This window comes from Vulpes lagopus, chromosome 23, assembly GCF_018345385.1.
Source record: "Vulpes lagopus strain Blue_001 chromosome 23, ASM1834538v1, whole genome shotgun sequence".
In the NCBI taxonomy this organism is placed as follows: Eukaryota; Metazoa; Chordata; class Mammalia; order Carnivora; family Canidae; genus Vulpes; species Vulpes lagopus.
The window spans coordinates 12,755,909-12,780,056 of record NC_054846.1 but is presented as its reverse complement, the minus strand read 5'-3'; the positions used below and the strand labels follow the sequence as shown (position 1 = coordinate 12,780,056).

Sequence of the window (24,148 nt, the reverse complement as noted above, 5' to 3'; positions counted from 1 at the left end):
GATATGTTTTAATCCCATGTCCTAGAGGACATTAAACCTAGAGGTTTAATAGAATATAAACCTAAATAGAATATAAACCTTTTACCCTCCTAGAGGACATATACCATGGTCTTGGGCCAGTGGGGTTGAGGACTAAGTCTTTATAGTCCGCTCTGGATGGGGCCATTGAGGCTTCCTGTGGCCTTAGTTGGAGAAGCATGGTGTCTATAAAAATCCTAGTTGTTGCCATAAGCTGTCTGTAGGTCCTCATTTTCTTTCTTTTTTTAAATTTATTTTTATTTTTTTATTATTTTATTTTATTTTTTTTTCTCATTTTCTTTCAATATTATTATCCCTTGGGTTTAGCCTAAGACAAGATGAGGCATGGTAAGGAATTTAAAAGGCCAAAATACATGGGGTAAACAACTCTACTCATTTCTGGAAATAATAAAATTTAGTACACCTTCAAAATTCTTTTCCATATTCTAGTTCACATTTGAAGCTTTTGAAATTTCAATTCCAGGGGCACCTGGGTGGCCCAGTCAATTAAGTGTCTGTCTTGGGCTCAGGTCATGATCTTGGGGTCCTGGGAGGGAGGCCTGCCTCAAATCCCACATGAGCTCCCCGCTCAGCAGGGAGTCTGCTTCTCCCTCTACTTCTAGTCCTCCTCCTCCACCCCTGCTCCACTCCCTCTCATGCTCTCCCAAATAAATAAATAAACAAAATCTTTTAAAGAAATTTCAATTCCAGTCTACATATTTATCTACCCACCTACTCATCCCATCCACCCATTACCTGTCATCCATCTATCTGCCCATCCATCTATCCATCCATCCATCCATCATCTATTTATATATCTATTATCTATCTATCTATCTATCTATCTATCTATCTATCTATCTATCATCTATCATCTATCTATCATCTATCTATCTATCATCTATCTATCTATCATCTATCTATCTATCATCTATCTATCTATCTATCATCTATCTATCTATCTATCTATCTATCTATCTATCTATCATCTATCTAATCCTTCCATATATTTACCTATCTCTTGCAATATCCCATCACATTTTCACTAAAGCCCTTAGGGTGGAACATATGGAATATGGAGAGCAGAATGTATCTTTTTTGGCACTTAAGGTCCTAGCCAGAGTATTAACATAGGCACAGGGGAGAAGAGAGCAGTAAGTCATTTTGAAATAAATGGCTAGGGAAAACAAACTTTTTCTGCTAAAACTTTCATGAAGGTAATGAAAATTTTGATTAAAGAATGCATTACCACAAATATTTAAGATAATACTTCACAACTTTTTTAAAAAAAGGATACGGGTTACTGATCATCCTCTTCAAATCAACCTTCTCTTTGCAGTAAGGGCAAGTTTGCTTTTTACCAACTATACACCAACCGCGGATGCAGAATTCATGAAAGCTTAGGTATCTCGTTAGGGAAGTTTCTAGATATTAAAGGGCAAGGTCTGCTTCATGATGGCATAATGGAAATGACCCCATCTGCGGGAGGTGGAGGGGGGAGTAGAGGATGAGAATGGCTGTCAGTCATGACTTGATTGTGTGAATCACTATTTAAGGAAGATTCGGCAGGACCACGGAACCCCCAGGGACTGGGAGCTTGCATCAGAGCTGCTATAGCTTTAGGACCCTTCAGAGTTTACATGGCTCCTTGGTTTTGTTCTTGCTTCACTTGATTCTTCCAGGATTTAAAGTAGATAAAGAATATGAAAGTGCCTTTCTACAGTAATACTTTATGTAAATGTATCATGGTGTTTCCCTGCCTCGCTCATCGTGTGTTTCTCATGCATTTACCATAGCACCTCCCTATCCTACTTTTTGGGCATTACTCATTACCTACTGTACTGTGGAATCAGCCTTATCTTAAGGACTTAGGCAAGCTTAGGGAACTTGAAGTCATAAACCGCAAACTTACAGATATTTCTATTAGCTTCATAGTCCTATCTCAAGTTATTTGTTACTGATAAGGAGCCACTTATTTTTAATTGAATATAAACCTAATAAAATTCTGAAACCCTAGGCATTTACAAACTCATTTGCATATATCTCCCTGTCTAGAGAGTTTGGCCCTTTGCCCCTAAAGTTGAGAGCACATCCTATGTTTTCCCACAGCATCAGGGGACCGCTCCTATTAAAGCTCTTATCACATTGTATCATGACATTCAATGAGCATACACGTCTCTCCTGGACTGCATGCTACTTGTGGGACCAGGTCTCATTCTTTTGTTTCCTCAGCACCGTAAACAGTGCCTGAGGGCCTATTTATTAAATAAATGTTTGAATGGATCACTCAAAACCAATTGCTTTTGCAAATACATTTTCTCAGGTTTGACAACATTGTAGATTTGAGCAAAGTGATTAACAGTAGTGAGATCCGTCCTATTGATCCATCCTAGTGGTTTATTTTTTTCTACAGTTGTTGATCTCACTGTGGCTCTCTGGATCCAGATCACAGGACTTTCTGACTAGTCCGCTGTCACCCATGTGAACAGCAATGATGTGGAGGTCTCCTCTCTAACAAGTGGAGGACTGTGAAGTGTAGACAAGTGGAGGCCGTGTACGTAGTTCCTCAATATTAGATCTTCACGCAGCTAAGAGGTTCCACTATTTTATGTTCTTGGAGTTGGGTCACCTTTGCAATAGGCTTGGGTTTATATAAAGTAGTGTACGACAACAAAGATTTTAAACCAAAACCCTTACAGCTCTATATTCAAAAGGGCTGGAGGATGGCCCCATCTTTTAGAGAGATACAGAGTTCAGGGGTCCTAGAGACAGCAGTGAAATGTCCACCTCCTCTTTAATAATCTTGGTCTCATCTTCAAAATCTCGATGCTGTAAAGTCTCCAAGCTGTCAGAATTGCTGCAGAGCAATATTCTGATTCTTTCTCCTGCCTCACGTTATTAATATAACTCACATTTGCCTGCTCCTTGCTAACGTGACTCATGCCAAAGTGGGCCATTAGTAATACTCCCTGCAAAGCAAATTCAAAGGTGACTACATTTTAGAGTACATACGCACACATGTACAACAATCCCTAAGTGCTTTTAAAGGTGGAGAGAGAAAATATTTCCACTTGCAAATGGCAGAAGGGGCTCTGTTCCAACATTTGAAAAGTAATCACATTTAAAACTAAGGCCAGATTTGGAAAATTTCTACCAAAGAAGGATAGTTTTTTGGGAAAGTGGTCACACTGAAAAACCACCACAGAATTCTATATGGGTTGTCTTTGTATTTTTTAATCTTAAAATAGTAAGGCTTAAATGTTGGAGTGAGGGCTCCGAGTACGTTTCAGATGCATTTAGTCCACTTTTTAACTCTCGGGATTGAAAAATTGGAATCTGTCCAGATGAAATAGAACGGGATCAGGGGCACTGCACGTCTAGAGTATTAGCGAGCTCGGTGGGCTTCAGAGGCAAAAGATAGATGGTTTCACCACCTGATAATGCCAGAGGTCTGAACTGGGTGTAGAGCAATATTATCAAATTGATATTGTAGCATAAAATAAAGAAAAATGATACCTTCCCCCCCCCCCCCGTATTTAGAAAAGAATTAAAATACCGACTGTCGGCCAACCCACACACGACTTTAGTGTCCAGAGTTCCATGCTTAGGCAGCATAAGCTGCTTCGCTCAGGGATCTTGAGCCCAGTGTGTTTCTGCATACTGAGGGCTTCCTCAACAGTCACTGGAATCCCCAAAGAATGCTAGTTTCCAGCCCCAGGCTTGTCTGGTTCCTAACACCTAAAGATCTGTCAGCCACTTGGGGTGGAATTCACAGGCAGAGGAGCCAAGTGGTCCAAGAACTGGGTGTGCAAGTGTTGGTCCCTCTTTCCTACTGCCTGTGGCACTAGACTCTTTCTATGACCAAAGCTGACACCTGGTTGCCCCCCCACCCCGCAACTGTTGATACAAGCAGGTTTCTAGGATTATTTCTAAGCAAAGCACACTTTGTTGCATTCAGTCCTGTGAGACTCAGATGCAGACTCCACCTGGATAGTCCTGAGTTGTTCCCTGAACCTGAAACTCCACTTTTTCTCATCCCCAAACCTTTCCCTCCCTGGGCCTTGATGGCTATCTGTCCGCTTACGGTTTGCAAACTTTCCCAGCCAGCATCCGGGCAGAGGATGCAGTTTTCCTGTCCATGTGGCATTAAGATTCATTTTTATAAAGGAAATTACTGGGAGAACTTCACCTCAGTTAGCATTCATTATTCAGCAGGGATTATCAGAAAGTCTCAACAAGACAGGTGGCAGAGGATAAAGGCCTGGGGTTTGAGGATGGGAGTTGAGCAAGCAGAGGAGATGGTGAGCGGGGAGGAGAGGAGGGAGGAGGAAGGGATGAGACGAGCTCCCTGACTTGCCATCTGCCATGACCAACACAGATTCTTTGAAAGTGGCCTCCCATCACTGGCTTGATGAAGCCCATACGGTTTCCTGTGAAAAGGATACACATGATTGCATGAGAGCTGGTAGGTGTTTTCAATGAGTCCTTCCTCATCGAGCTCCACAATGATCTTCTGCCCACAGACGGCGCAGACGTTATCCCCCAAGCTCCTCGTGGGCATCCCACTCATGCTGTAGAACTGTTGGGGGACATGCACAGAGCGCTGTTGGAAAGGCGAGCACGTGCCATGCATACTCCGAACACAGGGAAGCCACTGCCAGGTTTTGGGACAGAGTCTTTACTGCTTCTTCATTGGTCTAGAACTTGAAACACTCTTCCCCAAAGGAATGCTTCAGTGGGGCCAGGGTCTCCAGGCAAAAACCTACTCAACCCCAAGTGGACCCAAGGCACATGGCTAATTATAACTTCCAATTTAATCTTCCCATTGAGGAATCCTTCAAGGGGAAAGGTTTTAATTGAACACCAATAAAAAATAAATTTATTAAAAAAAATAAAAAATTAAAAAAAAGGGGGGGAAAGGTTTTTATCCAGGGCTATAGTTCAGAGTCACACTGGAAGCTTTTTAAGCTTACCCATACCCCGACTCTTCCTCTTATTCTGGAGATTGATTCACACACAGATCTGGGGTAAGCTGAGGCATCTCCATATTTTTTAATTCCCATGTGATGAGAAGGAGCACACAGATTAATCCCACTGGGAGGCGATGTTTTTAGAGTTCTAACTTGGGATACCTCTATCTTTCCAGTACTGCGGATGAAGAGTGATTATTGCTTTTTTAAAAGATAAATATTCATTTAATATTTGTTTTAAATAGAAGATAGGAAGATAATACAAGTCCCCATATACCATGTACCTTGTTTCCCCTATTATTAACCTCTAACATTAGTATGGTACCTTCATCACAATCAATGAACCAACATTGACACTAATTATGAAATAAAGTACATACTTGATGCAGATTACTTAGGTTTTTTGTTGTTGTTGTTGTTGTTGTTAATCTAAAGTCTTTATTCTGTTCCAGAATCTCATCTAGGATACCACTTAGTTGTTATGTTTCCTTAGGCTCCTTTTGGTTATGGTGGCTTCTCAGACTTTGCTTTTTTTCCTATGACTTTGACAGTGTAGGGGAGTATTTGTGGAATGTCCCTCAGTTGCAACTTAACTGGTGTTTTTCTCTTCATTACACTGAGTATGGGTTTTAGGGAAGGAGACAATAAAGGTGGCATTCTTATCACACCACAGCGAGGTACATGCTATCGACATGACTTACCACTGTTGCTATTAACTTTAATCACCTGGCTTGTGGCAGTGTTTGTCAAGTTTCTCCACTAGCCACTCTTTCTTTGACTCCTCCTTGTTCTGTACTCTTTGGAAGGAAATCACCATGAGCAGCCCATTCATAAGGAGGGGGTCGGCTATGCTCTATCTCAGTGTCAGTGAGGTTTCTCTAGAAAAAAGGAACCCATGGTGTGTGTGTGTGTGTGTGTGTGTGTGTGTGTGTGTGTATCTAGACTAGTGTTTGACTATTTGATCAGACAATTGAGCACCATAACCTACCCAAGCTGACACAAAAAACTTAACCACACAACCTTCTTATGGTTGGAGTATCTACATAAATTATGTGGAATTCTTCTGAATAGGAGATTTGTTTGTTCTCCTCCATTTATTCATTCATGTCATATGGACTCTTGATATTTATTTTATACTTTGTTATAACCCAGTGCTGCTGCTGCTGCTACTGCTGCTGCTATTTTGTTGTACAGATTGTTCCAGCTTTGGCCATTGGGAGCTTTTTCAGTATCTCTTTGACTTTCCCTCATCTTTGTGGGTTTTTTTTTTTTTTTTTTTTTTTTTTTGTGGTTTGGTTTTTTGAGCACTTCCTTAACTTCTGGAAATACAAGATACTCCAGGTTCAATTGAATGTTCCTGCCAAGACCTAGAATCAACTATTTCTCCAGGAAGCCCTGGTTCCTTTTATTGTACAATGGTATTAGAAAAGATCTGGGCACGAGGTGTGCTCCTTGTTACTGGGGTGTCATTGCTTTAGGGCTTCTTAGCTAACAGAGCAAGGAAATATATATGTATATACTAACTCATGTTTATAACATAGCAATAGACAGTCCTTTTTGTGTCCATCTATGTTAAGACACATATAATCTATATTAAGCTAAACATGAGTTCAGATTGAAGTCTTTAACTCTTATCCATTACCACATGGATCATTCTAGCCTTCTCTCCTTACCTGTTTGGAACCCTCTGGAGTGAGAAACATAGCTCCCATTAAGGCCTCTCCACTTACGTAGCCGTGCAATTCCAGAATACATGTAGAGCAGTGTCAGGATTGTCACCCATAGTCACCCATAGCCCTGAGGGAAACCACTGTATGAACTAGAGTACAGAGCTTATGTTCAGTTCCTTTGCTTTTAATCTTAGATTTCTGCTCATTTCAAAGGTACTCAGATCTGCACTTTCTTTTCCTACTTCCTTCACTGTGGTTATTTCATGTATTTGTAATACACTTAGATTCCTTGGTCACAGTCTACATTCTTTCCTAGAATTCTCTTACATCTTAAATGGTTTTCTGGATTTGTATACATTGTTTCCCCCTCTCTGCTTCAAAATACTATTGATTTTGACAAATGGATAGTGTCGTGTATTTACCATTACAGTGTCATACCGAATAATTTCACTGCCCTAAAAAATTCCTTGTATTTCACCTATTCAACACTGCTCCCTCCCTAGGCCCCTGGCAACCACTGACCTGTTTACTATCTCCGTAGTTGTACCCTTTCCAAAATGTCATATAAATGGAATCATACTATGTAGCCTTTTCGGACTGCCTTCTTCCACTTAGCAATATGTATTTACAGTTCATCCGTGTTCTTGCATGGCCTGATAGCTCATTCCTTTTCCTGAGGAGATTTAAATTTTTTTTTTTTTATTATTTATTTATGATAGTCATACAGAGAGAGAGAGAGAGGCAGAGACACAGGTAGAGGGAGAAGCAGGCTCCATGCACCGGGAGCCCGATGTGGGACTCGATCCCGGGTCTCCAGGATCGCGCCCTGGGCCAAAGGCAGGCGCCAAACCGCTGCGCCACCCAGGGATCCCCCCTGAGGAGATTTAAAACAAAGCAGATGCATTGGCTCCACTTCCAGAGATTCCGACTTAATTAGTCTGGTGTGGGGCTTAGGCACTGGTGTGAGAATGGAAATTGTTCCTCCTTTGCCTCCTCCTTACCTCTGTCATAGGCCTGTGTACAAACTTGCACACGTGTGCGCGCACGCACACACACACACACACACCATTAGTTGAAGTCAATGGTGGTTATGCCAATGCTTGGAGCAGTGGGTTTTATATATTTGGTAGATGGAGTTAAGATGACAAAGGATGACAAGAAGTTGAAAACTTCTGAGGTGGGATCAGATGAGAAGTCTCCAGAAAGTTAGTGCTTAAAAACTTGTCTTGGGAGGTTGAATCTCTTCTTCCTGGCCCACTGGAGGACAGAGGACATACAACTCTTCTCCTTGTCTTCTGTCCATAAACAAGTACAAGAGGCTTTGGGGATTTTTTAAGGAGTATGGCTTTTCCTTTTGCTGGAGGAAGTAGGAGTGGAAATATTCCCTCCCATGCGCACCATAAACATTAGAAAAAAAAAGGCAGTTGTCCCGTAGATGACACATGGCAGAGGAATCCCAAAAGGCATTTTGTTCCAGCATTTCACCACAGAAGTCGTATTCCAGGCTATCAGAAAAGAATAAGAACCTACAGAAATGGAGAAGGGCAGATGTGATGGGAATGGAGTTTGGGTCATGTCTACTTAGTCTCACCCCATAAATGGAGAGAGAGAAGAATAGTCCTTGACACTCACACTAGCTTTTCCATTTCATATCTGTTGTGTACCAAGGGACCGGTTGAGGACAGAGACATGAAATTCTTGAAACCACTGGGTCATCCCTGGAGCCCCTGTAAATTTTAAGGAGATATGCATGTCTCAGACATAGATGAATGTTGCTAATACCTGAATCTGGAATACATCTAACCAGAAAGTATGTCTATTTGGAGTTTTAATCATAAAAGAGTATTTAAAAAAGATGTTAGGGATATTTTTAAAATTCTAGCGACCAACATACAGTCAGAATATATTTAGCAGTTTTTGTATCTTCTACTTCTTCTAATGCTATATGATGATAACTGATCTTTATGAAGAGTAACCCGGAGGCACTGATTGATTCCAAAGTGCTTTATGTGCATCAAATATGACTTTCTGTATTAGGCCCATACCAAGGTTTTTGTTATTATTGAATTTTTACTAATCCTTTCTTTCTTTTCTTCTTTCTTTCTTTCTTCTTTCTTTCTTTCTTTCTTTCTTTCTTTCTTTCTTTCTTTCTTTCTTTCTTTCTTCTTTTTTCTTCCTCTTTCTTTCTTCTTTCTTTCTTTCTTTCTTTCTTCTTTCTTTCTTTTTTTCTTTTTTTTCTTTTTCTTTTCTTGCTTTCATGGAACCCAGTCTCACAACTGTAAGACCATGACCTGAGCTGAAATCAAGAGTTGGACGCTTAACTAACTGAGCCACCCAGGTGCCCCTACTAATCCTTTCAATATTGACAATTGGAGTATGCTACATAAGGTTGCTTTCAAATAATTATTTTATTTAGTAAGAGGCCTTTGGGGGCACCTGGCTGGCCAACTCAGTAGAGTATGTGAGTCTTGATCTCAGGGTTGTGAGTTTGAGCCCCACGTTGTGTGTAGAGGTCACTTAAACATAAATAGATAGATAAATAAATAGATAAATAAATAAGATGAGATGCCTTGTTTCCCAATCACTTTATAGAAATAAGAAGTATATTTTCTAACACATTAGCAAAGATAATTTTTGGTGCCAGGAGAATCAGGGAGCAGTTGGCCTGGGAGAACCAAAAAAGACATGTATTTCTGAAAACGGATACAAATATGTAAGATGAGACCAAATCTCCGTGTGCTGTGGTGGTTTCAGAGAATGAGAACAACACTTACCCCTATTGTAGAAGCCATATAATCCGAACAGATCTCTGCAAAATCTCTTCCCATTACTCCATAGTAGAGGCCATAGAACAAGGACACAATGCCAAAATCCATGGAATCTCTAGCCTTGATTCTATTGAAAACAAGAGTGTAAGGAAATAAGAATGTGGGATTTAGGGGGCTCGGGAAGACTGCAGCTTAGAAGAAATTTCCTGCCATAGTATCTAACAGAAACTTGGGAGTGATTTTTTTAATGGATTTTTAAAAATCCACCCCCCGCCTTTTTTAAAAGAATTTTAAAATTCTCTAAATTCCCCTGAAACTTGACTACTTAGTGGTAAGTGGACAAAGTAATTCTTGAGAGGGTCTTCTAACTAGTGGTTCTCAAGCTGAGCTATGCAAAGAAAAGCCTGGGTAGCTTGTAAAACTGCTCATCTGCCCCTTGCATCCCAGGCCCATGACATCAGATTCTCTGGGGGTAGGGCCTGTGCAGCAATATTTTTGGAACCTCTCCAGATCCCAGGTGACTCTAGTGGGCAGCTAACATTAAGAACTTCTTTAATAGAGCAGTGGTTCTCAGCCCTAGATATAGACTAGAATTAACCTCGGGGAGATTTAAGACTCCACTGATTAGGAGCTGTAATGTAAGTGGCTTGGGGTGGAGTCCACACAACAGTGCTTTTTAGAAACTCTTCAGATTGGGATTTCTTGTTATCAAATTTAGATTTTACAGACTGTTTTCAAATACTTCACTTACCTAGCAAATACTTGAGGTAGATAAGATTATCCTCATTTTGCATTTGAAAAAATGGAGATTTAGAAAAAAACGATTTGCTTATCATGACAATTGGTACAAAACAAAACCAGGGATCCAGCTCCAATTTTGAGGCCCTTCGCTACTGTGTCATAGTTGCCATATATTAATTAGAGAAAAAATTTTGCAAGTTGGATCATATTTCAAATACGGTAGGATTCTCTATGATATACCCCACCTCATTTTTAAGGGCAATATTTCTTTCTTTTTTTGGGAATATTTCTTTAAAAAGTGAATAATCAGCCCCTAATTTAATTAGCCCCTAATTTAATGAATCTTAATCATAGTACATATGGTTTGCTGTATCTGTCAACAGTTTCAAATATTACCCCTGGCCAGATCTGATTGAGTCAGGCAGTGAGTAGGGAGTGGAGGGGAGCTGGGTAGCCCCTCTCTGGACACTATCTGGTTGTTTTGTGCTCTGTTATTTGAGGAGGAAGGAGTAAAGGCAGATTGCTTTGTAGACTTAGAGGTACAGATCTTTTGGTAATGTGAATTGGGAATTCCAACACAAATGGTGGCTTTATTCTTTCAAGATTTGTCTGGGTTTATTTGAGAACTGGGGCAGTGGGGAGGAATAAAGATTCTCTCCAGGTTCGGAGAAGGATGTATTATGATCTTACTGATAAAAAGTATAGTGACAGATTTGTGGTTCCACAGAAAATAATTTTAAAACAGTGATAATCAATAACAGTAAAAAACAATTCCTTGCCAGACTGAAGGGTTAAGTTCTTGGTAAACCTCATTGTAAGAGGAGTCATGGCTGAGGATCTTAAAATCTTATGGACAATAGTCTTGGGACAACTATAGGCTCAGTGATTTCATACAGCCCTTATAAATATTTTTACAGTCACTAATGTAAAGTTATGTAGACAGTACGCTGAAAAAAGAATTCAGTATCTTTCTATATGCAAAATAATATGGAAATCATAGGTGTGTACATTTACTTTCTATCCCTTTCCCGCTAGAAAAGGGTGGGAGCTCCTGCTCTGAAAGTGTCATGAAATGCTTATAAAATCAGTAATGTTGCCATAGAAGAGTCTTTCCCCTCAGAGCTGACAACCCCATCCAACTGCCTTCCCTATTTTATGAGCTAAGGGTCACCGATCTGTGCCCCTATATTTCTGTTAAGTTCCCAGACACTTAGAGGAACTTCAATGTGAGAGCTATTCTGAGGAATTTTTTATTTGAGCTGCTTTCCATAGCTGGGTGGTAGGTCTCAAATCCCCTTTTCAGACCACAGGGTGATGACACAGCCATTGCTCTGCCCACGAGTACCTCATCCGCAACACATCAGTAACCAACTTTCTAGTGGGTGCTCTGTTCTGAGTTATAATTATCCTGATTTCCTTGATTGCTCCCAAGACGAAATTTCTTGCTCTGTTATCTCCTTACTCCTCATTCAAGTTCTAAGCACTTAGTTTTGTCCTTTTCTGACTGCCCTAAGCAAAAGGGATTTCATGGGTAGCAGAAACAAAATTCTAGAGCAGTGCTGTTCATGGCAATATAGAAATCTAGATTAAAAATTTCCTAGTAGTCACATTAGAAAGAAACACAAAATAATTTCACTAATACATCCCAAATGCTGTATTTCAACAGTCAATATAAAAAATTCTTTTTCATACTTTGACATGTGTATTTTATAGTTACAGATAATTTTATTTCATAATTTAGGTGCTCAACGATCACACGATCTATCGTATACTGCACCAGACAGCGTAGTTCTAGAGGTTTTAAGGAAGAAGATATATACAAGGAAATGATGCTTCAGAATTTTATGGAGGCGAAATTTGTAGTTCAGTCAGAATTACTCTACCACAAATGTAGCCTGCTTTTAATGGTGATCTTTAAAATATGCCTATCAAGTATGGATTTTCTTTAAAGCTTACAATTTTTTTGAAAATTTTTCTTCTCTAGGGTTTCCTCTTATACTTTTCTAGCGGTTTCCACCAATGATGTCTACTACAAACAATGTGGGCCTGGAACATCACAGGGCCAAATGATTTCAGATACAGAGAATGCGACCAGGTGAATGTTGCAAACGAGGGCTTGCAGATATTAAGATCTTAACTAGAGATACTTACTTGAAAAATAAATTGAATCCACACATCGTGAACATGATAGCCAAATAGCCCACAACACCAAATGCATAGCTGAGTTTGTAGATTAGAAGAAACCATTTGTAGACCAATCTGTGGAGTGTAAAATGGGGAGAAAAACAGAACATGATACATTAGAAAGTATTTTATCTTTTTCAAACATTTTTGTAAGTCAGTTTTTAATTTCTAGAATTCTGTTTATTATGTAATATACATAGCATAGATTATATCAGCTAAACTCAATAATAATCTATAGTTTTAAAAATTTTTTATTTATTTATTCATGACAGACACAGAGAGAGAGAGAGAGAGAGAAAGAGAGAGAGAGGCAGAGACACAGGCAGAGGGAGGAGCAGACTCCATGCAGGGAGCTGGACGTGAGATTCGATCCCGGGGCTCCAGGATCACACCCCAGGCCACCGGGGCTGCCCAATAATCTATAGGTTTAATGTATCTGTACTATATACATAGTATGCACGTGCAAATACAGTTTCATTGTAACTTATCTGTGTTCCTCATGTAAGAGTGGCCTTCGGGGATGGTTTCTCTGCCTGGGACCCCGCCTCCCCTTCTTCTCTTGTTTGGCCCCAGGGTCAGCTTAGAGTGGTTTTGGCAAGAGTAGCTTGGAGGTAAGGAAACGATGAGCAGAGAAGTCAAGGGGGGGGGACCTCCTCCCCCAGGAGTTTTTCTGCACAGCTGCACCTGCTGCCCCTCAAACCCCAGCCCCAGGGCAGATGGCAGCCATGGTGGGCTCAGCCTCATCCCAACTCCCCCCACTCACACAGCCCCTCCTCCAGCCCCGGGGTGGAATCATCAGTGAGCCTCAGGCGGGGTTTCTCCTGCTGTGTGCATGGGGCCTCTGTGCACCCAGCAAGTACCATGACCACTCTTAAAGGCTTTGCCTTTTCCCACGGGCTCCAAGTGAAGAAGTGGGAGATGGGGATAGAGAGGAAGGGTGTAGATGATCTCCAAGGGAGCCGCACACCCTGTTTGTTTCCCTTATCCCTGGTGGTAAGAGCCCTTAGAAACACCCCAGAAGGGGCCGCGTGGCTGCTGCATGCCTGGGAGCATGTGGGGGAGGCTGGGAGCCCAGATCCATCCGTCCTGTGCCCACGGAACAAGAAGGGGGGTGGAGAAAGGAGCAGCTGGATGCCGTCCTGGTGCTGGGAGAGAAGAAGAGGGGTGGCTGACGGCTGCTCCTGAGCAGGTCTCCCACCATCCCACTTCTTCCCAGGGGGAGCCGTGCTCCCAAGGCTCACGTTCTGGGGTATTGCCCAGGTAAGGTCTCGACGTTAGTTTAAAAGATCTACGCCCCACTTCATTGAATTCTGGTCAGAAGGGACCTTCTGGAACACGGTGCTTTAAATGGGGGTTCGCGGGCGGGCCTGAGACCTGGGTTGTCAGGCACCTCGCCCTGGGAAAGGCTCCCCGGGTTGGGGGCCGCGCCTCCTGCGGCAGGTGCAACCCCGCCGGGTGGGGGGACCCTGCGGCCTGCGGGTCAAGGCGCTCCTGGCCGTAGTCCCCTCCACGGGGGGGGGGCCTTTCTGCCCCCCAAGCGACTCCCTTTGATCCGCAGGCGCTGGGCCGCTGGCTTGCTGCTCGGGGCAGCCGGCCAGGGCTTGCTGTCGCTAGAAGGGGGGACGGGGGCAGCGCCCCGGTGGGGGTCCCCCGACTCCACGAGCCCTCTGCCCCCGGAGGGGCTCCTCTCAAGGCTATGCCGGCGCCTGGCTCTTCCTGACTCTACCTGCGCCGCTTCTCTGGGCCAAGAAGCCACCTGTGAAGTCACGAAGGCCACATCAGTATTTTTTTTTTTAAGATTTTATTTATTTATTCTTGAGAGAGAGAGAGAGGCAGAGACCCAGGCAGAGGGAAAAGCAGGCCCCATGCAGGGAGCCCGAAACGGGATTCGATCCCGGGACCCCAGGATCAGGCCCTCGGCTGAAGACCGTGCTAACCGCTGGGCCACCCGGGCTGCCCGGGTCACATCATTATTACAGACAGGCTAGATACTCCCAAATCCCCTCCACCCCCAAATCCTCCTGCCTACTGGGGGCACAGGTGTCCAGGGCACTGGGAGCCCAGAACTCCCTCACTCCCCAGATTATAGCCGGAAGGTGAGCGCCTCAGAGCAGCCTCCAGAAGGACAGCTTGGCCTGGAACTGATGGCACCAAGCTCAGCTCTTTGTGGCCAGCGTGTGGCCTGTTTGGGGGCCTGAATCCTGCTGCAGGAGAGAAGAAACTCACTCCACTTCTTTGTTATTCTGACCCACAGCCAGGGGGAGGAACAGCTGGTTTTAAACGTGGGGGGAACCACTCCTCCTGGGCTTGCTTTTGCACCTTGCCGATTTGCTCGGATCAGTTTTCCCAGCCTGTAATGAAATCTTGTTCCAAATGGAAAATCGCTAAGAAGTGACTTACCTATAATATGATGATCAAAGAAAGATCCATAAAGATCTTTAGGGCCTGCTACCTCTCACAAACAGGAGCTTCTTTACCCAGAAGAAATAGGGTCCTAATTAGCCTTTCCCATTGTTGGCTCTTCACATGGTGGCTAGGTCTTTCTTTAAGGGTTAATGAGGTGTGCAGGCGGGGGAAGCTGACCTGGGTAGACTGTGGGCCCCAGAAGGAGACGGCCGGGCCCCTGGCCATCTGAGGTAAATGAGGCATGGAGTGTAACAAGGCAGCAGTTGGATATTTCTTGCCATGAAGTTCCTCTGCACTGAATGAGCTGACATGCACAGAAATACTGTGTTTAACTAGAACAATTCATTCTACAGTGGAGAAGCAAACTATTCTCACTGAAATACAATATAGGTTATATCTAGGGAATGAAAACAAGTACATTTTGAGTCATACAAAATTTGGATTACTATCACAAGTCTTAAATAACTTACAACATTTTTTAAGAAGGAGAAAGTGTTCTGTATGTCCATGTGCTGATGGGGAGACTAGGCCATACAAAGGCTGTCTAAAACCCCAACTTGGCTAGTTTAGGAAGTCTCCTAACACCACCCCAAAGCTCTTCCCATAATTAATTAATTAATTAAATTAATTTTAATTTTAATTAGTTAAAATTTAAATGAAAATATCAACCTGAATTCATTTACTTGAATGTTAATCTTTTCTTTTAATTATTTTTTTAAGCAAGCTCTACATCCAACATGGGGCTTGAACTCATCAAGAGTCGCATGCTCTTCTGATTGAGCCAGCCAAGAGTCCCTTGAATATTAATCTTTATCATTACATTTATTTATCTGATTTTTCTCACTGCATATTTTTTCTTCTCCAGAGTGGAAGGAAAAGTTGGTATTTGTCTCTCCCACTCTTTTAGAGGATTAAGAATGGCCAAATAATCATAAAAGCATTTCACAGGAGCTTATGATTTATTCTTCAACAGAGATCAAAATTTGACATTGTCTTATTACCATGTAACACTTTGTACATTTTTCCCTTTATCCTACTTCAGGTTTATCTAGATTCAGATTCAGATCTTATCTACAGGACAAGGAGAGTGAAAGCAAACTGGTGGGTACATTATGAAGTTTGTAAGCACTTTGGAAAGATTTGTAGATGATGTGATCGAATCATAGCAATGTCAAGAGGTTGGCAACGGTAATTAAGATGATCACCGGAATATTAAAGCATCATTTGTTATGAGAGGAATAAGTTGTCCATTACTTATGATTTATCTAACATAAAATACATACATAGTTGTTAGAAATATAAGCATCTAACTCTCGCTCTATTATAACATGTGTGTGACCCAACTTATAACAAAATGCTGAGCTAAAAATAAATATGCAAACAGTGTTCTAGAAGGTTTAATCAATACTTTCACTTCTCTTTCTTCTGGCTTTTATTAGTAGCTGATGTAATATATTTTACCTGTATGTCTGAATCGTCATTAAATAATGAACATCATCCAACAGCAGTATAGCTAATATCCAGTTTTGTTACTGGAGGCAAAAAAGTGTAATCCCCTCCTCTCCCATCTGGGAAAATGGAATTAAAGCTTACTTCTTAGTGCTTACAATAAGAAGGACATCAAGGAAGGAGGAAATGGAATACATACCGTGGTGTTCTCCCTGAGAGGGGTTTTCGGGTAGCTCTGAAGAGGATGTAACTGGTAATAGCTGAGAACATTCCCCACATAGACAGAAACCGCCACCAGTAAAGTTTTATCGTGAAATACAGAGGGACAACCCACATCTGCAACAGTGTCACCAGCTGTTGGAAAAATGAACAGAAAGTCTCTTTCAATGACTGAGGGCCGGGAATGTTATGTCCACTATTAAATGATTCAGAAGCTACTCTTGGGGGGAAACCATCCTCACCATCCCGCCTGGCACATGCAACTGGTTCACCATCCAGCTATGAGCTCTTCTATACATGCAAAGTTTTGGAGGGACTTGGTGTGATCATCTGAACATTCATATGGGAAAGAATCCAAAATATTATTCTTTTTTTTGTTTGTTTTTTGTTTTTGTTTTTGTTGTTGTTGTTGCTTCTTTTCTCCTGGATAGTTCAGGTGAAAACAACTTTGGGCTTTAAAAGCTATGTGATTTTGAACAAATGAACCTCACTTTTGTTGTAAAATTGGAGATAAAAATGCCTGTCCTGCTTGCTGGTACTGACAGGTGGGGAGTGCTCTGGAAACAGTACTGTAATATGTGGAGCCAGGGGGCTGTTGTTTCCATCATGTGCACATGTATGGATGCAGGGATGGCAAAGAAGGAATGGAGTCCCAGTATCTTCTGGGACCTCTTTTGCTTGCTGCCTCAGTGCAACCTGCAGGGTTCAGTACAGAGGCCCAAGGGTGAGGCCCCCTCACCCCTGACTAGTGGATATGCAGCCCACCTTTATGCTTCTTATCTTCCCTTTTTTAAAAAATAGATTTTATTTATTTATTCATGAGAGACAGAGAGAGAGAGAGAGGCAGAGACACGGGCAGAGGGAGAAGCAGGCTCCCAGTGGGGAGCCCGATGTGGGACTCGATCCCAGGACCCCGGGATCATGCTCTGAACCGAAGGCAGACGTTCAACCACTGAACCACTCAGGCGCCCCTCTTGTCTTTCCTTTTTAGTTACTGGTGCCTTTTCCAGGCAGGCCAAGATGCAGATCAAACTCCTGCTCACCTGTGTGTAACTCTTCTGTGACCTGTGCCATTGACCTGAGTGCCAGTGGCCTGCAGAGGGTTCTTTAAGTTGGGTGGCCCCAATCCCATGTAGCAGAAACAGGATGGATCGAGCTGCAGGGTTGTCGGTCAACAACCTGATATGGTGACCACAGTGTCACTCTTGTTCTTGAAATCAGGCCAAACACTAGCTATGACCTCTCTTGTGAAAAGAAGACAGGTTTGAATAATAGCCAGAACCTCTGATCGTTTATGTTTTATCACATGCAGACTAACCACCTATTATTTGCCCAGCACCAATGGAAGAGGGGGATGGCAAAGGGGTTTTGTCTCAGGTGTGGACCTTAAGTAGTGGCACCTGGCAATGCTCTGTTGAGGAGGATGCTGAGCCTGGGTCTTGGTGTAGAGTATCGTGATGGGTTAATTATGCCTGCCAGTAATGCAGAAGCAGTGGTTGGAGCATGCATTTTATATATTTGTCATCTGAGTATAACAACTGCTGATGTCATTTGTTTGTTTGTTTGATTTTATTTATTTATTTTTTACTTTCTTCATGTTGGTCATAAAAGGAGGCAGCTTGGAAAAAAAGTTTATGGATATGTTTTTGGATCCTTTAATATTTTTTCTTTCCTGTTTTTTTTTTTTTAAGATTTTATTTATTTATTCATGAGAGACACACACAGAGAGAGAGGCAGAGACACAGGCAGAAGGAGAAACAGGCTCCATGCAGGGAGACTGATGTGGGACTGGATCCTGGGTCTCCAGGATCAGGCCCTGGGCTGAAGATGGGGCTAAACCGCTGAGCCACCCAGGCTGCCCATGGGTCCTTTAATAAGGTCTCAGTTGTAATAGCCTTAAGGTCAAGAGCCAAAATTATCTGATAAGACTTTCAAATGTCCATGAAAAAGGCAAGGCCACAGCCATTCCTCTTTCCACACCAAATAAGAAGACATTTCCGAGGCTTTTCATTTCTTTATTGCTTCATTCCCATAAACAATGTGATCTAAAGTCTTCTGAGAGTTGCTCTAAATCTTTGAGAGAACACTAGGGTTGTTGTTATTGAACATGTGCACTTCACCAAAAATACACATGGAGCCAATCTGAAGTAACTATCTGGAGAGTTTTGGGGAAAAATATCCTTATAACCTCCTTTTTTTTTTTTTTTTTTTTTTTTTTTTTTCAAATTCCAGGCAGTACTTTAAGGGAAGGGTATTCTTTACTCTGGCCTGAATTAGTCAGATACAGACCTGCCTCATTTTATTGAGCTTTGAAGATACTGCATTTTTACAAAGTAAAGGTTTGTGGCAATCTTATGTCCAGAGCATCTATTGGCGCCTCGTTTCCAGCAGCATTTACTCACTTTGTGTCTCTGTGTCACATTTTGATACTCTGGCTATTGCCAAGAAGTGTGCCAAGTATGTCAAGTTTTTCATGATGGTATTTGTTACGGTCAACTGTGATCAGTGATTACAACTCCCTGAAAGCTCAGGTGATGGTTAGAATTGTTTTAGCAATATTTTCTAATTAAGGTCCATACAATTTTTTTTTAGACGTAAGGCTATTATTACACACTTAATAGACTACTGGATAGTGTGAACATAGCTAAGATATGCATTGGAAAACCCAAAAATTCATTGGACTCGCTTTCTTGGGATACTTGCTTTATTGTGGTGGTCTGGAACCAAACCTGCAGTGTCTCCAAGGTATGCATGTAATTGCTTTAAAAAAATTTTTTTAAAGGTTTTATATTTATTTATTCATGAGAGACAGAGGAAGAGAGGGGGGAGGCAGAGGGAGAAGCAGGCCCCTGTTGGGAGCCTGATGTGGGACTCAATCCCAGACCTCGGGATCACGACCTGAGCCAAAGGCAGACGCTCAACCACTGAGCGACCCAGGCGTCCCTGTAATTGCTTTATTTTTTATTTTTATTTTTTTTCCTGTAATTGCTTTAATTTTCCATCCTAACTCATGAGTGTGGTTAGAGTAAATACATGAGTTAGCACCTTTACTTACAAAGTCAAGATGACTATAATATCTAAACAGGACAAACAGGCTTTACTTACGGAAGTAGAATGTGGATCCTGAGAGCCAGAAACCATGTACTAGGTAAGACACAACGGAGGCCTACTTTGGCACTAGCAACTGTCACCCTCTGCTGTTGAAAGTAAAAACGGGAAACCCCAGTATTTTGGTCATTTATTTCCTGTAGCTGATTTTGGAGATAGTTACCTATGATAAATGATAGGTCTTCTGGCTTTTTTAGTTCATGACTTCTGATATTAAAAAGGAAATGGACATGAACTCCATTTTTCAAAACCTGATCATCGATCTTTTGCATTTTTTATCTTTCTGTCTTAACAGTTTGATTCATCTTGAGCTCTGGAGGTTGTATGTAAGTGATGAACTACTGAATTCTACTCCTGAGACCAACATTGCACTGCATGTTAACTAACTGAGTGTAAATAAAAATTTGAAAAAAAAAAAAAACACAACAATTTGATTCATCTTTACATTTCTCCCATAAAAATGGTGAATTTTTAAAAAATAAGTTAACAGTTCATTTTAATTTAGCAAAACTACCATGCCTGTATACTTTTATACTTTAGGTCATAAGCCAAAATAGACAAGACTAATCCATTTCTTCAAATCCATGGAGTTATTATAATCTATAATATTTTGAAGCAATGATTGGATTACATTTTTATAACACTAGTTCTCCTTGTGAATCTATAAGTGCCACCCATTTCTAGAAGATCCCAAATTTCTCTTTTTTGATACCTGGGTTTAATTGAATAACAATGTTCAAATGTATAGACACACTACTTTGTAAAAATAGGCCTTAGAGATCAGAAATAAAAGAAAAGCAAAAAAATCATTATATCAGGAATGCAAATATTTAATTTCTTAACTATCTTTATTTTTTTTTTTTTTTTATTTATGATAGTCACAGAGGAGAGAGAGAGAGAGAGAGGTAGAGACACAGGCAGAGGGAGAAGCAGGCTCCATGCACCGGGAGCCCGACGTGGGACTCGATCCCGGGTCCCCAGGATCGCGCCCTGGGCCAAAGGCAGGCGCCAAACCGCTGCGCCACCCAGGGATCCCCCTTAACTATCTTTAAAGTGTATAGCCAGTGCCGTATTTTCTCATCATATAAGGGGAAAGGTCAGAAATTTACATTATGAATTCAGTAACTGTAGAGGTCATTTTGAAATGAAGGCCACATTTTGTATCAATTTAAAAGATTCTTTATCAATATCCAGAGCAGTTAAAACTTCTCATTTTTAATAGCAACTGCCACATATGAAATGTAGGAATTTGGTGCCTCATAAATAAATGCACGATATATGTGAAATCGAGGTGCATGCATGCAAAGAAGGCGGCCTGGCAGCTGGGACGCATTAATAATGCCAGAGGGGTCACCATCTGGGCATGTGCATATAAAACACAGCTGCATTACTGGCGGAGGGCGCCCGGTGCATCTGGATCACATCACCCAATGTTCTCCCCACCCACACATTGTGGCAGAAGGAATTTCCTGACGAATCAGATGCTGCCCAAAGGTACCACGTTTTTTTTTTTTTTCTTGTAGCTATGCCCATAATGAGTCTGAAAAGAATAGCAAATCAAGTCAAAACAAAGATATCTTTTTATTTGCCTAATTATACAGAATGATGAATGGACCACACAACAAGAGAGAGAGAGAGAGAGAGAGAGAGAGAGAGAAGGAGGGGGGGCGGAGAGAAGGAGAGAAAGAAAGAAAGAAAGAAAGAAAGAAAGAGAGAGAGAGAGAGAGAAAGAGAGAGAGAAGGAGGCAGGGAGGGTGGGAAGAAGTTGTGTGATGCTCATTTCCTTTTCACGGCAAATCCCAGAATATTTGCAGCTGTTTGTACATGTGTCTGTGTGTATTTGTATAGGTGGAGGTGGAGCAAGAGCAAGGGGATGCCAGAGGTAAGCAGAAAATTATCATATAAATAAATGACTCCAGGCAATGCTGCTGCTATTATTAGTACAAAGCCAACGAAGGAGGACAGAAATCAGACAAGTAAAAGTACGGAATCTTGGCATATGTAGGGCTCTTTGAAATTCCCTTGGTCCTTACTTCTATCTTCAAATCAATTCACACTGCTAATTTTGTTCTTTAAATTCTTTTTTTTTTTTTTTTTTTTTTTAAAGATTTTATTTATTCGTGATAGAGAGAGAGAGGCAGGCAGAGGGAGAAGCAGGCTCCATGCACCGGGAGCCCGACATGGGACTCGATCCCGGGTCTCCAGGATCGCGCCCTGGGTCAAAGGCAGGCGCTAAACCACCGAGCCACCCAGGGATCCCCTGTTCTTTAAATTCTTAAAGGAGATCCTGCGATGCTATGTTTGTGTGTATGTATTTGTGTATTGCCTCACTTTAAAAAGATTCAAGCAGGCACAAGGCTTCATTGGTACAGTAATATGTTCTAGTGTTTCACAGCTATTAACGGGCAGGAAGTTGATTTAAATAGAGCAATGTTTCAATCTGTGGCAAATTATTTGCCCGTGTGCTGAGGCAAGTTAACAGTGTGTCCCAAGCCCAAATTCTGTGCATGGAGTCATCAGGCCTTCTATTGATTTGAAGGGAAGTAGAAGGATTCTTTTTTGGCACCTTCCCCCCTATTTCCTGCAGATATGAAAAGCAGGATATATAAAAGAAGGTGGAGAGGGTGGTGTTGAATGAAATTTCATTTTTAATTAAATGCCGTTTAAAAAACGCTGTTAAAAGCATTTGGAAATGATTTAACTTTGAAGCTTTGCCACGTCTACACCGTATCAACACCATCAGCTCGAGAGAGAAAAATTCAAATTCCCAGATGCTCTGCCTATATGGTACTAAAAATGTGGCTATTTGGAAACATCCAGGTATCTATTTATTTATTTTAAAGATTTAATTTATTTATTTGAAAGAGGGAGTGAGAGAATGAACAGTGGGGAGGGGCAGAAGGAGAGAGAGAGAGAGAGAGAGAGAGAGAGAGAGAAGCAGACTCCCTGCCGAGCAGAGAGCCCCATGCAGAGCTCGATCTCAGGAGCTGGAGATTGTAACCCGAGCTGAAGGCGGCCACTTAACCGATTGAGCCATCCAGGTGCCCCAGAAACAGCCAGGTATTTAGTAGAATTCCAAACAAAATAAGAATTTTCCACTTCCTATCTACTTCCACATTTTGACATCCCCTAGGAGCAATTAATGTTCTATTTTTTACACTTTGTTTTCTAAATAACACGTTTCCTTTGCTTTAGGTATTTATAATATAAGCTGATGGGACATATACCGCTCCTACAGACCATAGAACAGAATTTTTTTTTCTTTATTATAGAACAGAACCTAAGACAACGGTGACTTCAGAAGACAGACATACTTCTTACCAGCTGCAATCTGAAAAAGTTTTGAGTGTTTTGGATTATTATTCATGAAATAATGTGAAAATAATAGTATTTTATACATAGCAAAGAATACCCTCAAGGTGTAAATAAATAGGTAACCTGGTTCCCACCATCTGTCATCTATTTGCTTGATTGTTCCACTCCACTATCTATAGAGAGCAGTTCTATCAGCTAGGTACAGAGCGCATGTGCAAGTCCTATCGCCTCAATCTTACAGACTCCTCTGATTTCCAAGGTACTTAGAGCAGCACCTTTCTCCCAATTCCCTTCAGTGAAGTTGTTTCACAGATTTGTAATGCGGTTAGATTCTCTTGTCACCATCTGCCTTTCGTGGGGATTCTTCAGTCTCCTAAATGAATTTTTAAAAATTTGCATGCCTTGACCTCTACTCTGTGTGCTATGCTGTTCAGTGGGATTTGATAAATGCATACAAGCTTGTATCCACAACTACAGCATCATATGGGCCAATTTTACGGCCCCAGCATCCCCATTTCACTTGTTTGTCCTTCCCTTTTTTCCTCCTTGAACCACTGGTAGCCACTGATCATATTACTGTCTCTATGACTTTGTATTTTTCAGAATGTTATATAATTGGAATCGCACAGCATGCAGCCTTTTCATATTAGCTTGTTTAATCAAGTTTCTTTCATGCCTTTTCATGGCTTAACAGCTTATATCCTTTCACTGCAGACTAATATTCCATTGTATGGATATATCACCATTTGCTTATTTATTCCTTTTTTAAAAAAGATTTATTTATTATTTATTATTTATTATTTATTTATTTATTATAGACATAGAGAGAGAGAGAGAGAGAGGCAGAGACACAGGAGGAGGGAGAAGCAGGCTCCATGCCAGCAGCCCGACGTGGGACTCGATCCCAGGACTCCAGGATTGCACCCTGGGCCAAAGGCAGGCGCCAAACCGCTGAGCCACCCAGGGATCCCCTATTTATTCCTATTTTAAAGGAGATTTTGGTTGTTTCCGGTTCAGGTTAATTATGAATAAAGGTGCTATAAATATTTGCATACAGGTTTTTGTGTGAATGTAGATTTTCAGTTCAACTGGGTAAATACCTAGTAGATTTATTGCTGGATTATATAGGCAGACTATGCTTAGCTTTGTGGGAAACTGCCAGACTGACTTCCAAAGTGGCTTTACCATTTTGCATTCCCACCAAGATTCCCTGCTCTCCGCATCTTCATCAGTGGTTAGCATTATCAGTTTGTTCAGATTCTAGTCATTCTAATAGATATGTATTAGTATCTTATTATTG

The 24,148-nt window shown here is 41.5% G+C and overlaps 1 protein-coding gene across 1 annotated transcript in view; it reads right to left on the bottom strand.

The window, feature by feature from the left end:
• Positions 1–24,148, bottom strand: part of RNF175 (ring finger protein 175) — a 53,221-nt gene that overhangs the window by 1,325 nt on the left and 27,748 nt on the right. The window contains exons 6-10 of the mRNA XM_041738733.1: positions 16,406–16,560; positions 12,319–12,426; positions 9,433–9,553; positions 4,464–4,597; positions 1,316–1,417 (exon numbers count right to left, since the gene is read on the bottom strand). Of these exons, the coding sequence (XP_041594667.1) occupies positions 1,316–1,417; positions 4,464–4,597; positions 9,433–9,553; positions 12,319–12,426; positions 16,406–16,560 (620 nt within the window). The remainder of the gene's footprint in view (positions 1–1,315; positions 1,418–4,463; positions 4,598–9,432; positions 9,554–12,318; positions 12,427–16,405; positions 16,561–24,148) is intronic.